Here is a 17878-nt window from a genome sequence, read left to right on the forward strand (position 1 = left end):
CCACAGGAATTGTCTGTGCTCTCCTACAGCTGAGTTCAGGCACCATGCATTGGGCTGCCGGCAAAGATGTGAGGTGGCAGCGGCCTGGGTAAGAGGGTTGGTGAAATGAGCAGTGCGTGGGTAGCAGGAGTACGGTCTGTGCCGCATTTGCAAGGGGGGATATTTCATAAGTGAAAGGAGAATGTCAGTCTTAGACTCCTAGGTAGGAAGAAGAGGGGGCCAGAGAAGCAATAAGCTGGGAAGTAGTATGTCTAAAAGATGTGTTGGAGGCCCCTTTTCTGGGCTGAGACCAAAGAGAGTGAGGAAAAGAGTGCATTTGTTTCGAGTGGGGGTAGGGAAGCCATGTCCATGTGGAAGGTGAAGGGGAAAGTCAGCTAACCGTTGCAGGCGGACCCTAGCAGTTTCTGCCTGGACACACAATGTGATGTGCATGAACCCACACTCTTTTTTTTAAATGTTTTATTTATTTTTTAAGAGAGAGAGAGCAGGAGCGGGGGAGGGTAGAGAGAGAAGGGACAGAGGATCCAAGGCAGGCTCTGCGCAGACAGTAGAGAACCTGATGCAGGGCTCGAACCCACGAACTGTGAAATCATGACCTGAGCCAAAGGCAGATGCTTAACCGACTGAGCCACCCAAGTGGCCCACAAACCCACACTCTTTCTGCCAGCCTGTAACCTGAGCAAACATCTGGCTGCCTTGGGTCAGAGGTGCAGGAATGGACAGCTTAGTATAAAGCAGGTGGTTTGTTCCCAGAGGCAGTGGTCCTATGACCCCACATGTAAAAATCAGAGCCATGGATGGTAAGCAAGGCCTACAGCCTCTTTTAAGATTTCTCAGGTGGTGAACTTTTCATTTCTAAGGCAATGACCTTATGAAAAGGTGCTGAAGGCCTGCTGAGGTATGGGCACATCTGCCCAAACGTAACGTGAAGCCTTCTGGGCCGAATAAAAGGGAATTCACAGTCTTAGAATCGACAAGTTTATGTCATTAAAGTCTCTAACAGCCTGGAAGTGCTTCTCAGTAAAACTACATTTCTATGAATTGTTTCCCCGGAGTGGCTTTTATCTTTAAAAGTTGATATTTCAGGAGGCCAGAAGAATCTGTAATCAACTTGAAAGCAGCTGGGGCATAGAAGATAGTCTGGGAGGAGTGAAAGAGACCATTGATTTAGAAACCCAGTGATGCTTTCCTGATTGGGGCAGGAGCAGTTCCCAGGTGGGAGAAAGGGTGGCTGACTGCACTGAGTGCCCTGTTCTGGGGGCCTGGGATTATCCTCCCTGGATTCTGGGGGCAGGTCCTGTTCATTATTCTGGGTCACCCGACCCCCACCTCCATCAATAGGAGAGGCACAGGCCAGGCTACAATTTTTGTGATGTTTTTAGTAAAATATACATGTGTGTGTGTTTGGCCTGGAGTATAAGTCGGCACTAAGTTTGTATCTCATGATGTAAATAAAGTAGAGCCTTCTCCCAGGTCCCGTCACCACACAACCCAACTATCTTCAACAAATGGCAGGGATTACCTACTCCTGAAATAGAAGTGGTGTTGTTATTCATTATTTGCCTCTTCACATGCTAAGTTAATCTTACATCGACGTGAGTGGTGATACTGACTTATTGGCTGCATTTCACAAGACTTCCTTTCAGGGGGGATTGAAAGGCATCCCATTCTCAGGGCTGTAACTGTAGATATCCATTTGGAGAGCGAGCTGTACAGCTGTGACTGTTCTTATCTCCCCCTCTGTGGTTTCTACAAGCAATGACGAAATCCTTCCTCATCCCGAGGAGAGTGCCTATTGTAGCCTCTTTAGGACAGATTTCCCCGAGCAGTTAAAACGTAGTACTAGCTAAAGTTGCTGCTTCTCATCCTTCTCGTGGCGTGTTCCAGACCTGGCATGATAGGAGGAAAGCAGCAGAAGCCCTGACACCTTTCTTGTGAAGACCCGTCAGTATAGCATTTTGGCTTAAAGTCACCCAGCTGCCGTAGAATCCAGAAGCTTCACTCCAGCCCTTGGCAGGGCAAACATTTTGCCCACAGTGGAAAACCTGAAGGGGAAACAAATGTCAAAAGCCCCCGACTAAACATGTGTTTTGCTGCAGATTATAGAAAACCCTCTCAAAATGGCATGAACACGCGAAGGGTGGATTTGTCTCAGAACAAGAAGGGACAGGTCTGGCTCTTCTCATTCATGATGATCCTGCCCAGGCATCCACAAACTTCAGAAAATGGCATTCAGGAGGGGGACCAGGAAGACTGAGTCCCCGCCCTACCAATGATAGCCCTCCTCTTGGGCTGTGATTGCCTCCAACCACTGTTCTTCCACTAGAATCAGAGCCCCCGGAGGCCAAAACTGTATTCTGTTCACTGTTGTATCTCCAGGAACTGGCATATAGTAGGTACTCAATAAATATTTGCAGGATAAGGAATGATTGAATGACTGTGTTGTTATAAAATTACGAATACCTAAGCTACACCATGGGAGCCGCTCATTCAATGTTTCTTTAAGTGGTCCCTGTAGGAGGGAGAATGTAACTCTAGCTGATGGGTTCCGAGAACAGTTCAGGGGAGAGTCAGTCAGCATTTGGGCCAGTCCTCCTGACGGGATTTTGAAACACGGGCACGGGGAGATGAGAGTACAGACTATTCAGGGAGAAGTCACAGCTGAAGGGTAATACTAGGTTTTGGAGAAAGATTGCTGCCAGGTATGACTGGGAAACACGGGGTTAAATAAACTAGATTGTCCATAACAGTTCTCAGAGCTTTTAACAATGCCACTGTGACTCCAGGCAGCGTTTCTTAAACATTTGGCCTTGGGACCCTTGCAGAGCATTTTATGGAATGAATTTTCCACAGAACACATCTTGAGAAACACTGATCTAGCTCGGTGCCACATTCAGAGACAAGGACTGAGACTCAAGAGAAGTGGTTTAGCCAGAGCCACATAGCAGAACCAGGTCCCTTGCCCACCAACATAATGCTCATTTGTAATACAAAGACTGCATAATAAAGGACAGCTTCTTCGTCACGGGGAACTTTTTATTTATCTATTATCCAAGCAACAACCTCGGTGCTAAACATTTCCCCCAGTTTTGCACAGTGGTATTTTATATTCATCACCATGACTCTCAGCTGCCAGTCACAGCCATTGTGTGTGTGGCCTCCAGACTCTTGGGGAGAAGGTTCACCTTAAATCAGTCCCAGGTTTGCCTCGAGGGCAAAGAAAAGATTTTCTCCTGCATGGCCATTTTTAGGGAGATCCAGGACCATTGCAGTTTACAACCTGTGCCTCTCTTCTCAGGTGTTCCTGGTCCCCAGCCCTTACATCTGCTGAGGTAGGCAGAGCGGTGCCCCAGACTTGTCTGCCTCCAAATCCCTGGAACCTGTGAATATGTTACCTTACATGGCAGAAGGGACCTTGCAGATGCAATTTTATGTCATGGACTTTAGGAAGATTATCCTGGATTATCTGGGTGGGCGCAATCTAATCACATGAGCCCTTAAAAGCAGAGAACTTTATCTGGCTGGAACAGAAGTGAAGCCACAGGAGGGCAAGTCAGAGTCGCGGTGTGCAGGAGACTCCATGCTGTCTTTGAAGATGAAGGGGGCAACAGGACAAATATAGATGGCTTTAAATTGCTGAGAAGAGGCTCCCTTCTGACAGCCATCAAGCAGATGGAGACCTGAGTCGTAAGTCCTCTAATCAGAAGAAAATGAATTCTGCCAAAAACCTGAATGAGCATGGAAAGAGACTGTCTCTAGAGCCTCTAGTTAGAGCCTAGGCCAAGGGACCCAGAGCAGAGGAACCATTGTAGCCCAGGGGAGTACTGATGTGTAGACTGTGAGATAATAAATTTCTGTTGTTTTAAGCCAGTAAATTTATGGTAGTTAATTTTGACAGCCTGAGAAAACAGACACCCCTGGGATAAAATCTTGAACATCCAAAGTGGAAGCCTTAAGGGAAGAGAGGTTAGGGAAGGGCACCAAAGGGCCTGGAGGGCTTTGGGGCTGAGTACTGAGTTTCAGTGTTTTTTAAAAAACCAGCCAGTTTGAGTCATGCACATCTTCCCCGTCACCCCCCACCTCCCCACCGGCCAGGTGTCCTTGTATCTCTACCCAAAATGAGGTGGTCATGGGGGAAGGGTGCTAGAGGCCAAAGGGCTCCCCAAAGTAGGACCACCTCTGTCTTTTCTATACCCCATGTACTGTCTGACGACTGAATCGTGGAGTCTGTCATAAATGGCCCAAAGCCTCTGCAACTCGTTTGAAAGTGGTTATCAGTGGCTATATCAGTTGAAAAGAAAGGGGCTGCTAATTCACAAACCCTGACAGGTTGAAGTGTGGTTATTACAGAAGACAACACTAAGGACTCCTGGTGTTGGACTGGCCCAGGCTTCCAAGGCAAAGCCTTTAGCTTTTCAACAGAGGGCATGTCCCAGAAGGGAAAGCATTTGTCTAGGAGTTCAAAATAAACATCACCGTGCTTGAGAAAGATTTCAGCTTCCATGGCAGATAACCTGACTAACCCTTAGATCTACAGCCTGTTTCTGAGTCTTGGTACTCTTCAGTTTCTAAATGTGGAGGAAAGTGTTTGCATTCTTTTATTTTACTGAAGTAAAAGGGAGACATGGAGAGGGACTTGGTATTGCTGGTCTGAAACCTTTTTGTTCCTATTTTGTTTGATTTTCTGAACCTATTTAAGGTTCTAACACAAGAGATCTAATTATTTAGAGCTATGGAGATTTTTGCACAGTGTCTTATCTCTGATGAGATACACATTGTTACAAAATACTTTCATTTTTAAAAGAACAGGATTAATTTTAATGTTAAAGGAATCTGGAAATTCTGCCTTGGATAAAAGTGGAGTTAAAAAATCAGGGAAGCTTCTTGGATTACTTAGAACAAAACATCCTTTTTTTTTTTTTTTTTTTTTTAATTAAACTTGAGTGTATTTGCAGGCTGTTTTATTCATGCTCCATTGTCATCTCTAATGCACGTAGAAGATACCTTTCCCACAGTGTGATTCAATACAGGCACCCAAAAAGATGGTCTCAGATTTCATGTGTCCGGGTAATTAGCTGAGTTTGAGTGGCTCAGTTAAACCCTTTGAAGGTCAATAATGCATGAATTTCTGGCAGACTGCCTAGCACGGAGTCCATAAACTTGTATAGGGACTAAACATTTTTATAGTAGAGAAAATTTTGTGTTTGAAATATGAACTAAATGATCTTAGCATCAGTATTGCCTAGAATTTTATGGCAAATTCATGTTTTAGTGGGACAACAAAAAAGTTCTGATGTGAGTGCTTTCCAAATTTGCAAAGAAGTCTTTCCTCTGTTTTGCATATTTGGTAGCACAGTCTCCTGTGAACCTTAAAATCGTATTTTAGTACTCCCAATTAAAATGTCAGGATTTAGATTCCACGAGAAGGCCCTCTGGGACTGTGTCTAGGTATCTTGAAAACATAAATGTAAATATTACATGGTATTTAACTTTTTTCCCCTAAAGGTAAAGGTTTTATAGAAAACTTTAATTTTGGCCCTGAAATTTAACTGGAGCATTCAGATAGCAAAATAAAAATCAGTTTCGATAAAGATGGGTTTTTCTTCCCAAGTTTTCTCAGTGGACAAGGCAAACGTGGGATTGGGCCAGGCAGATTGCTGCTTGATTTTGGTTCCGCCTTTCTCACTTGGGAGGCCTAGGATCACACGGTTTCTTTGCATCTGGCTCTTTCCTCCAAAATGGTTATGATTCCAAACCTCCCCTTCAAGATGTGGAGGGAGTATGTTGTTTGAACCCCAGTACTGCTGCGTGGCACCCGACGCTCACTCTGGGTGCCGGGACTGATCACTGTCACACTTCTGTTGGCTTGTGCCCCCCACACCCACTAACCCTGGAAAACTAACCTCACTGGACCGGCCACTAGGCTGACACCAGTGCTCCCAGTTATGAGAGTGCAAAGTTGAGGCTCGCTTAATTTTACTAAAGCTTCCAACTGATGATCTGTAACTGGCAGATTTAGGAGTCTGCTGTCCCTGGTTGGAGGTTTCTCCAGTACCAACAGCGTTAGGGGACAGTTTGCTTGGTCGACTCCAGCTGCCTTACCTGGGTCCGGTGAAAGGCAGCCTTGCTGTATCCATATTTGTCATGAGTGTACCTCCTGACATTTTACACTGGGGTGTGAGTATTTACGCCTCATGAATTAGCCGGAAGTGACTCTTTTGGTAGCCACTTTGCTGATAGAAAACAGCCAAGATAGGGTATTCTTCTAGAGGCCTTCCACCAGAGGCATATGGACGAGGCCTTTTGTCTTGACGTAAAGAAGCCACCTCCTTTTCTTCAGTTTTGTTTGATTTGTGTTTTGTTTTGTTTTCCTCTCAGAGTTTTGATGAGGAGTTTGCACTGGATCCTCATAGAGCTATTGTCACCAACTCCAGGAGCAAGCTGCACTTCCAGGCTTCTGCCATCAGCTAGGGGCTTTCTAGGACACTATTATTAGGCATCAGGGGCAGAGATTGATTGCCTGGGGTTGTATTTTTTTTTTTTTTAACTTTTTTTTTTTGCGGGGGGGGGGTTATATGAATTTATATCCGTCGCACAGGAGTGCCAATTCCAGTCACAGTTGTTGGATCCCAAGCCGTAAGGGGCCTGCTTGTCAACCTGTGACAGTTCAGAACTCCATACTTTCATTTCTGATTGGACTTCTACACACCACATCTATTTAATTTGCCTTGTGCTGTTTTTTTTCCTTCTCCCCCAAAGTGGACTTTTAAAGAATAATTGTTTTAGAACTCGTAATTTGGAAACTCAAAAAATATATGAATAGCAACTAAATCCTTTGGGAGAACAGCAAGTTAGTAACAGAAAGTCCTTTCGGAAAAGATGGCATTAAATGTAGGAGGCACCAATATATATGGTTCGACTTTGTTGGTGTTTTGGTCAAACCAGTCTTTCAGCCTAAATGCTTTTCCCATTTCTGCAGCACCCAAGAGTGCAAGACTGTGTAAACAGAGAGAACATTGTTGGGAACTGTTTACTCTGGCACACAGCCTCTCCTAGCCTTCTGATCACTGCTACAGGTCAAGGGTCAAAGGTCCACGACAGGCCTGGGCTTAAGGGTGCTCTTCAATTACTCCATAGTAATTGAGGATAAAGCCAACGGATTGCCTTTTCCTCACTGTGAAATCTGGTCACATCTGTAAGTGGGCTCTTCTACACAGAAAGTTAATATTTGGTGGAAATCTCTGTTAAGGGTTATTTACTGAAAGAAAAAAGATGGCTGTAGCGTGAAAATGATTCCTGCGTCTGTCACAAATGTTCCCATGTCAGGGTTCACTCTGCTTTCCTGCACAAACAACTCTTGATGATTTATGCACCTGAAGACGTATCTTACCAATGGCTATGAAGGAAATGTTCTGAGAAACGTTCTCTAGGCTTTGTTTAGAGGGAGCTCCGAAGCAGAGGTTAAATGCAATTTAACATGTTCCTCCAAAATGCAATTGACATATTGCTGTATTAATTTTAAGGAGAAAAAAAAAGGCCATTTGACTTCCTGGTTGATAGATTTGTTGACTCTTAAAATATTCATTCCCACACCGTGGTAGGAATTATGAGTACAATTTCTGAGAGTGTCTTTAGATTTGGCAAGCAGTGTCAGGATTCTTTAAAAGAAGTTGCTTGGGATTTTTTAAATGTAAGAAAAAAGTTCTGTTTCTCATTTATATCTGCTTGTTAACTAAAAGTGATCGTTGATTATCTGCTTGATTTTATTTTTATGTAATCTCTACACCAAGTGTAGGGCTGGAACTCACAACCCTGAGATCAAGAGTTGCACACTCCATGGACTGAACCAACCAGGTGCCCCTAAAAGTAGTGCCTTCTGAAAAATCTATATTTAACTTTTATTTTGAAATAATTTTAGATATACGGGAGATTGCAAAAAAATGTACAGGAATATCCCGTGCATCCCTCCCACCAGCCCCATGAAAAATCCATTTTGACTATTTTTCCTGTGAAAAGAGGAAATAAATTTAAGGGTTGAGCTAAAAAACGGGCTGCTTCAGTGTATCCCGAAGGCATAGTGGAGATCAGAGTATTAGACCCCCACCCTTCCTACAGCTTCCTTGTTTCATTTGCCAAAAAATGGACAGCTACCGGCAGAGGGCGCGATAGGGATGCTGACGCTCTAGCCACTCATCTCCTTCCTTTTAATGCTTCCTCCTCCTCCTCCCATCTCAAAGTTCAAAGTGACTGGGATTAGGGTAGGGATGAGGTGAGGCTTGAAAGTGGATTGTGTGGTTGAGCAAAACTTTTGAAGCTCTGCCTTATACTTCGCCAATACTCTAGCCCTAAACTTTCTAGGAGAGACCTTTCCCCTCCCTCTTTTTGAATGAAGGACTTCTAGTCCACATGAAAGTGTGGGGGAGGGTGCGGGGGGCAGGTAATCAATATAAAATCACATACAAGAAAAAAGTCACTTAAGAGTGTTTTGGGAGATGAGGAAGAAAGATACCGAAAAGTCACTTATTTCAAATTAAGCACATAGAGTTATGTTAAAGAAGCATGGAACTATTTGAAATTGTACCTATATTTTTTCTGGTTGAGGAGGGAGATGAAAGAAAAGAAGGTAAATCCCAAATTCTGAGGGAAAAAAGAAAGGCAAAGAGGGAATGAAGAAAGGCAGAGACTTATTACACTCAGCTTAGAGGTAGAGTCTCTAGGAGGAATTTGAGGTTTAGGTCAGCTATCGTCCCTCTGGACAGTAAGCTTCAGAGCATCATCTCTTATCACTGCCCTTAGAAATGTTAATCGATTAGCCATTCATCCTAGCTTCTCAGAATGCTGTAAGTATCCTGGCATCACCCAGTGGAATAGCCACAAGTACACAAGAGCAGATCCTAACCTCAGTTGCCTCGGTGGCAGACGGCAGTTCTGCCCTGTTGTGACCTTCCAAGTTCGGAGATGCCCCAGTCTGCCAGATAGAGAAGCTAAAGTACACAGGGAAACAGACCAACGTTATGTATAACAGCAAACTGTTTACCAGTTTCCTTGTGACAGCCCTTTTTCTTCACGCAGATACAGTAAGTACTGTGGGCCTCTCACCAGCTGGCTACAACCTTTCATACCTTGCCAGCCCTCACCACCTTCCTTCCCCCTCAATAACCAGTACAATGTACTGGCTTCTCCACTATCACTAGGGGAATCAACTGCAGGGCATAACCAGGTTTTCTCAGTTCTTTGCCTTCCTTTTGGCTACACTTGACTCCCTGTGCCTCAGGGCCATGTTTATTTGTTGAATGGTTACCTACTTTAACATTGCTGTCATTACCACCCTAACCCTCTACCATTCCCAAGTGGACCTCACCTGGGAAGTTGTTAGAAATGCAGAATCAGAGGCTCAGCTTCAGACCTTCTGAATCAGAATCTGCACATTAGCACAATCTCCTGGGGATTCTCATATGCACATTAAAATTCGAGAAGCCCTGCTGGCCTCCCTGGCTCTCACCCTTTTCTATTGCAGATCGCCACTTCACCTGCCAGAAACCATACTTCCATCATCTTGAGACCCAGGGCTCCTTCATAATCTTTGTATTCATTTTTTTTTTATTTAGTATACTCCAAGAATAGCTCTTCCACCCCCCTTTCCACTCTTCCTCTCTTCATTCCTGTTTTTTTTTTCCTCCTATTCCTATCCTTTCTTTCCCTGCCTTAACTTTACAGAGATCAGATGACCTTGCTGTGCTAATGTTTTGTTTTGTTTGTTTGTTTTCCTTCTATGCTTCAGTATATTTCTGGTGTTCTACCACTCTCTATTTTCAGATCTCAGATGATAATATCTTCCCTGTTTCTAAGGCAGTTCTTCTACCTGTGCCTTTTGTGCATTTTCCTATGCCTCTCTTCTGGGATCTTGCTGTCTCCCTGGTCTTCTGTCTCCCAGAATCACGTACATTGTTTCCGCTAAGCCTTTCCTTTTTGCATCCAAATGTGCAGAGATCTTCTTTTAAGAAAATCACAAGATACACACACATTCATATTCACTTGATCCTACTCCTTGCTGGTTTGCATTCGATTTTTCCTCGTTCACAATCGATTTTTCCAACAAATGGTATAGAACAATGGCTTGTAGTTGGGACAGTCTTGCCTTCCCCTGCCTCTGGAGACATTTGGCAATGTCTGGAAGTATGGTTGCTGCCACCGTGGGAGATGCTACTGGCATCTAGAAGTGGGTGGAGACCAAGGATGCGACTAAACATGCTACAGTGCACAAGACAGCCCCACACAACAAAGAATTATGTGGCTATGGCGACCAACCATCTTGGTTTGCCTTTGGCTTTCTCAGTTATCACATTGAAAATCCTATGTCCCAGGAAACCCCTGAGTTTTGGTCATCCTGGGATGGTTGGTCACCCTATTTTCATGCCACCAATGTCAAAAATGCTGAAGTTAAGAAACCCTGCTTTAGAAGGAGGATCCATTAACTTTACTTTTTTCTCACCAACTCCCTTCCCTTCAACTTGACATTTAGTTTTGGTATTCTTTTCTATGGAAACAACTCTTAATGAAAGTCACCAGTGGTCCCTTTCTCATCACGAAATTCAATGGCCGTTTTGTCTCCTCCCTCAACCTTTTGATCTCATTCAAACATTTTGACACTGTTGCTTTACTATTCACTTTGGAGCATTTTATTCTACTTTTGGTTCTCTCCCTTCTACTCCCATTATGGGGCCTTCTCTCTTTTGTGGGTCCCTATTTCTATTATCTCTCTCTTTTTTATGGGATTAGTGGCTTTTATTTATTTATTTATTTATTTAGAGAGAGAGAGCACGCACATATGAGCAGGGTAGAGGGCCTGAGGGGGAGAGAGAATCTTAAGCAGGCTCCATGGTCAGTGTGGAGCCTCATGTGCAGCTCCATCCCTTGACCCTGGGATCATGACCCGAGCTGAAATCAAGAGTGGGACACTCAACTGACTGAGCCACCCAGGTGCCCCTATTGTCTCTTAACTGTAGACAGTCCTGTAGTTAAGTGTTCCTTGGCTCTCTTCCTTACTCTCCCACTGAAGAATTTACTCCACTCCATAGTTTCAGATCTCATCTGTATTAGTTGATTCCCAAATCTCTTTCCTGAGTCCTAGTCTTTCATGTCCAAGTAACTGAGGGATTCCCTTGGATGTTCAGCAGAATCTAAAACTCTAATGTGAGTAATAGCAAGTTAAGGACATTTATTTAATACGTTAGCAAGGAGGAAGGACAATATGGTCTAGCTTCCATTTCCAGTCGGTCTTCCACTTGGGTCTGATATAACCCTTCAGCTCTATCCAACCAGGATAATTCTGTTCATGCTTTTATATACCTTGTGCTTTCCTCCTTCCATGGTTTTGTTCCGTGGCTTTATGCTTGTGAAAAACATTTCTGCACTTTCTTTCCTTCCTAATCATTCCAATCAGGAAAATGTGGAATGATGAAAATACTGGATTAGGAGTCAGAAGACCTATTTCTGTCACTCTACTTGCTGTCTGACCTTGGGACAATTTCTTGAGCTTTCAGAAGGTTTTCTATATATGTTTTAAATTTTATTTATTTAAAAAAGTTTTTAAATTTTAAAATTTTTTAATTTTTAATTTTTTTTTAATTTTTAATTTTTAAATTTAATTTTTAAATTCTTTAAACTTAATTTTGAGAGAGAGACAGAGACAGAAACAGAGCATGAGTTGGGGAGGGGCAGAGAGAGAGGGGGACACAGAATCCAAAGCAGGCTCCAGGCTTCAAGCTGTCAGCACAGAGCCCTATGCGGGGCATGAACCCATGAACCACGAGATCGTGACCTGAGCCAAAGTCAGATGCTCAACTGACTGAGCCACCCAGGCACCCCGAAGGTTTTCTGTATTATAAAGAAGAATCCCATCCCCGCCTGCCTCAGATAGCTAATGTGGAAAAAAAAAATGCTTTGAAAGATGAGAATTACCATATAAGCATTGTCCAACCTGTACTCTGATAGCCCTTTGTGCCTTTCATCTGGGGACTTACTATCTCTTACATGTAAAGCAGTGACAAAGTCTACAAACTTCTTAAAAAGTAGGGACCCTAATGTAAAACTTTTCTTCTATGCTCTCTATCATTGTACATATCATGTTAACAGATTCTGAGGAAAAAATGATGAAAAAAATAGCAATTCCATGTACTATTCAGTTTTTATTCTTGATTCACTAATTTCAAATATTAAAAAAAATTTTTTTTTAATGTTTTATTTATTTCTGAGAGAGATAGAGTATGAGTGGGGGAGGGGCAGAAAGAGAGGGAGACACAGAATCTGAAGTAGGCTCCAGGCTCTGAGCTGTCAGCACAAGAGGCCAATATGGGGCTTGAGCCCACGAGCTGTGAGATCATGACCTGAGCCGAAGTCAGATGCTCAGCTGACGGAGTGACCTGCAGACGCCCCCCTAAACATTTTTTACTACAAATTTATCACCTTTCCTTTTTTTTTTTTAAACCTCCAATTTAGGTGATGTCTTTCCAGTGCAAATGAATCCAATAGCTCAATCTCAGTTTATACCTTTGGCTGAAGTTCTTTGCTGTGCTATATCTGATATGAATGTTGCTCAGATTGTGGTGACACAGGAATCACTATTGGAGCATTTGATGAAACATTACCCAGGTAGGACAGCAAGTTTTCTCTATTAGTTCATTGTATGTGTTTGCTTTCTATTTGTAAGTCATTTTTTTTAAAGAGGTTTTTCAGCAACTTAAAAAAAATTTTTTTTAATGTGTATTTATTTACTTATTTATTTGAGAGAGAGCACGAGCTGGGGAGGGGCAGAGAGAGGGAGACAGAGAATCCCAAGTAGGCTCTGTGCTGTCGGTGCAAAACCCGACATGGGACTCAAACCCATGAACCATAAGATCAAGACCTGAGCTGAAGTCAGACACTCAACCAACTGAGCCTCCCAGGCGCCCCTATTTAGAAATCATCTTAAACATGTGAATAAACTGGGCGATATCTACTTTTTTTTTTTTCTATTGTAGACCCTTGTATTAGAGCCCTGCTAGGAAAAGGCCTGCATCAACAAATTTAATAAGGGTATTTCTTTTACTTTCCAAAGGAACTTTTTCAAAAATTATGCTTATGGGTTTTTAAAAAAAATTTTTTTTAATGTTTATTTATTTTTGAGACAGAGAGAGACAGAGCATGAATGGGGGAGGATCAGAAAGAGAGGGAGACACAGAATCTGAAGCAGGCTCCAGGCTCTGAGCTGTCAGCACAGAGCCAGACGTGGGGCTCGAACTCACGGACCGCGAGATCATGACCTGAGCCGAAGTCAGATGCTTAACCGACTGAGCCACCCAGGCGCCCCTCAAAAATTATGCTTATGACAACAAATCAGATTGTAGAAAGGAGTGCAGAGCAAAACAAGGGAAAGTTCATCTTCCCCCCACCCCCAGCCAGTCACATCCTTCCATTGCCACCTCCCAAAGGCAACAGCTTCTAGTCTCTTTTCCTGTGTATACTTTCATAAATTGTATTTGAGCATATGTGTTCTATTTTTATAACATAGATTGGATCATTTTTTTAAATGTTTATTTATTTTTGAAGGACAGAGAGACAGAGCATGAGCCAGGGAGGGGCAGAGAGAGGGGGAGACACAGAATCTGAAGCAGGCTCCAGGCCCCGAGCTGTCAGCACAGAGCCTGACGCAGGGCTCCAACTCACAAGCCGTGAGATCATGACCTGAGCCGAAGTCGGGCGCCTAACTGAGCCACCTAGCAACCCCAAATTAGATCTTTACATTCTCTCTGCCCCTTGCCTAGGTTAAAAACATATTTTAGAAATCTTTCTGTATTATTATATATAGATCTATCTCATTCTTACACAGCTGCCATGATATCCCAGTGCATGAATGTAGGAGAGTATTTTTTGATTAATTAATAATATTATTATTATCTTTAAAATAATTTTAAGGATTTTATTTTTAAGTAATCTGCACCCAACATGCAGTCAGGCACCCCTGCAGAAGAGTATTTAAAAAATTTTCCCATTGTAAAATATGCTCATTGTAGAAAATCGAGAACATCTAGAGAAGTAACCACTTATGGTACCACCACTCAAGGAAATCAATGTTAATATATGATGTATTTTCTTCCAGTGTTATTCAAAAATGTTTTCACAACATAAATACAGTTTTGAACGCTGCTATTTGGAAAAGGGAAAATTTTAAAGTTTATTTTGAGAGAGGCAGAGACAATATGAACAGGAGAGGAGCAGAAAGAGAGGGAGAGAGAGAATCCCAAGCAGGCCTGGCACTGCCAGCTCTGGAGCCTGATGCGGGGCTCGAACCCACAAACTGTGAGATAATGACCTGAGCTGAAACCGAGAGATGGACACAACTGACTGGGCCACCCAGGCACCCCAGGAATTTCTTTTAATTTAATTTAATTTAATTTAATTTAATTTAATGTTTAATTTAATGTTTAATGTTTATTTATTTATTTAAAAAAATTTTTTTAACGTTTATTTATTTTTGAGACAGAGAGAGACAGAGCATGAACAGAGGAGGGGCAGAGAGAGAGGGAGACACAGAATCTGAAGCACGTTCCAGGCTCTGAACTGTGAGATCATGACCTGAGCCGATGTCAGATGAGTAACTGACTGAGCCACCCAGGTGCCCTCCCTCACCCCCGGAGATTTCTTTTAAAAAGATTTGTTACCTTCCTAGTTTGAAAAACTATCATAATATTGATGTTAGATAGTTTGCCCTCCCCCTGACACAAGCTGGTTTTCATTTTGTCTTTAGATTATTAAGATTTAAGCTAGGAGACTGTGATTATTTTCAAAAACTCTTCAAGAATGCTTTCTTGAAGTGAACATTTGAATTTCTGATGGGTGGGGCACCTGGGTGGCTCAGTCATTTGAGGGCCAGACTTTGACTCAGGTCACCATCTCACGGTTCATGAGTTCGAGGCCCACATCGGGCTCTCTGCTGTCAGTGCAGAGCTGGCTTCGGATCCCCTGTCTTGCTCTGCCCGTCCCCCACTTACGCTCTCTCAAAAATAAACATTAAAAAAAATAAAATAAATTTATGATGGGGTTATATAGCTTAGTGTTTGTATTTGAGTGGACTCATTTTTTTTCTCTACTTAAACATTAACTTAGCCCTATGTCTTTGTGTGGGCCAAAATATATTCCCATTTTTCAATTAAGTTATGATTATTATTAATGCCTCTTTGGCATTTTAATCACATATATTAATTGTGTTACAGTCAGCTCTGGGTTCATCAGGCAAATGTGTGGTCATTTCTGACTTACTGACTTCAGGCATTGAAATGTTTTTCATTCAAAATCTATCAGTGTAATAAAATGCTCGTTTGTTTCAGGCATCACAGTTCCACCTCAAGATATTCTCTATACCACTCTGGGAACTCTGATTAAAGAAAGGAAAATTTATCACACTGGAGAAGGATACTTCATAGTCACTCCTCAGACTTACTTCATTACGAATATAACGCCCCATGAAAATAAGAGAGACCTATCGGATGAAAGCTGCCAGATGCCAACTTGCGTTACTTATCTGGTGAGCGTGGAGAGCTGTGCAGAGGTGGCCCAAGAAAAGGCTGCCCCCATTTCTCACTGTCAGTCTTGCCGGTGTTTCCCTGATCTGTGCACTCAGGATGCACAGGAAACACCGGCTGCTGCAGAAGTGACTAGAAAAAGCCAGAAAGGTCTGCGGGAATCCAAATCTTTGGGACAGAATCAAGCAGTTTCCCTGTCTGAGGGGAATCACGTCTGTGAAAGCACCAAACCTTTACCATACACGAAAGACAGAGAAAAAGGCAGGAAGTTTGGCTTTCGCCTCTTTTGGCGTAGTATATCCAGAAAGGAGAAGTCCAGAATAGAGCACAGTAGTTTCTCTGCCCAGTTTCCACCAGAAGAATGGCCTGTTAGAGATGAAGATAACTTGGACAATATCCCTCGAGACATTGAACATGAGATTATCAAACGAATTAATCCCATTCTGACTGTTGACAATTTAATCAAACATACCGTCCTAATGCAAAAATACGAAGAACAGAAAAAATACAATAGCCAGGGCACTTCCACTGATCTGCTGACAGTCAGGCATAAATATCCTTCAAAAGAGGGAGTTAAGAAAAGACGGGGCCGGTCTGCAAGGCCTCGAAGGCGGGGCCATTCTCATAGGGATAGACACAAAGCCAGGAGTCAGGGAAGTGAGCCTCCTCCAGGAAGCCTTAGACTGGAGAAACATCCCGAGTCCCCTGCTGCACAGCCCACCTCCAGAATTCAAAGCCCAAATGAAGCACTAGTTCAGAAACCACTTGATGAGAATCCATCAATGCTAGGTTCCCATTTGCTTTACAAGAAGCGAATTAGTAATCCTTTCCAGGGTTTGTCTTACCGAGGGAACCCAACAACCAAAGGGCACGACATCCAGACCAGTGATCTGAAACCAGGTCAGATTGGACCAAAGGGAAAGCCTTTCCAAAGGTCAAGGTCTTTGGATTCCTCAAGAATCTTTGAGAGTAAAGGCAAACAGCCACGTGCTGAACAGTATGAAGATAAACTGACAGCAGAATCCATTTCTATGAATAACTCTACCGTCAAGCCTATCAGTGATGACTTTAGAGATCCCCTCTTAAATCACTCTCAAGGTAGTGTTTTGCAAAATGGTAGTAAATGTTTTTCCTTTAGGGAAAGCCTGAGGAGACACGATGTGTATGGTGGAAAAAATGAGGTAATCCCTGAAGTCTTGAGGAAAAGTTATTCTCACTTTGACACATTAGGGGACGCAAAAGAAACACAGTATGTGCTGCCATCACAAGGTTCCTCCTCTCTAGGCCATGCTTCCTCTGCGTGTAGACTAGTTGATAAAACAATACACCAGTTCCAAAATCTTGGTATTTTGGATTACCCAGTTAGTATGAACTGTTTGAGACAACCTGAGAGACAAGAGGGAGACTCAGAAGAAACACAAGTAAGAAAGGCATTTGTCCAGGAAACAAAGACTGTGAGTCCAGAAAACGAAGGGCTTTCTGAGGATAACCAGGCCTTGTATCAGAAGGAAGTGGAAGATGATGATGGAGCCTGTAGTTCATTATATCTAGATGAGGAGGACTTTTCTGAGAATGATGACTTATGTCAAATGCTGCCTGGCCGCATTCAGTATTCCTTTACAGGGGGAAGCAAGTGGAATCATTTAGGAAAACAAAAGGGGACTGAAAGATTTCTGACTGAGTACAACCGCAGAATACACAGGTCTGAGCCTCAGGTGCTTAAAGGAAATGAGTGTTACAAGCCCACTGGGTTGTTCACTAACCCAGGTGAAAGCCAAACACCTAAACTCTCTGCTGAAAGCTGTGGCCTCAATTCAGGGACTCGGTCCAGTTTTAACTATGAAGACGGACCCAGTGTTGCTACATGTGTGCAAGCCTCAGCAGATACTGATGGAAGTGTATTTGATTACTATAGCACAAGGAAAGCCACTTCTGAGACTGAAACCCTACAAGACTTGGTTGGTGACATAGGAAAGAAACCAGCTAGCTGGAGTCAGGGTGCTCAGAATCAGGAAGTGAGAAAACAGTTCATGCAAAAGTTAGAACTTTTCAGCCCTTCACATAGGCCAGTGTTGGCTCAGGATGTCCAACATGAACACAGTCATCTGGAAGGAACAGAAAATCACAGCATGGCGGGAGACAGTGGAATAGATTCTCCACGGTAAGTGTATGTAAAAGTGTTTGATTAGCCACTATTCCTCAGGAATTATTACACTCAAGGGAGTACTGAATGACCCAGTAGGAGACTCCCCTGAATACACTTTTTATAGTGATAGAATTCTGCCAGCCTTTACTGAATGAATTGTATAAAGTTAAAA

The 17878-nt window shown here is 43.0% G+C and overlaps 1 protein-coding gene across 1 annotated transcript in view; it reads left to right on the forward strand.

The window, feature by feature from the left end:
- The window catches only part of STOX1 (storkhead box 1), a 52699-nt gene that overhangs the window by 28697 nt on the left and 6124 nt on the right, over positions 1-17878 (forward strand). Inside the window, exons 2-3 of the mRNA XM_043596501.1 lie at positions 12499-12651; positions 15366-17721. Coding sequence (XP_043452436.1) covers positions 12499-12651; positions 15366-17721 — 2509 coding nt within the window. The remainder of the gene's footprint in view (positions 1-12498; positions 12652-15365; positions 17722-17878) is intronic.

This window comes from Prionailurus bengalensis, chromosome D2 (assembly GCF_016509475.1).
Source record: "Prionailurus bengalensis isolate Pbe53 chromosome D2, Fcat_Pben_1.1_paternal_pri, whole genome shotgun sequence".
In the NCBI taxonomy this organism is placed as follows: Eukaryota; Metazoa; Chordata; class Mammalia; order Carnivora; family Felidae; genus Prionailurus; species Prionailurus bengalensis.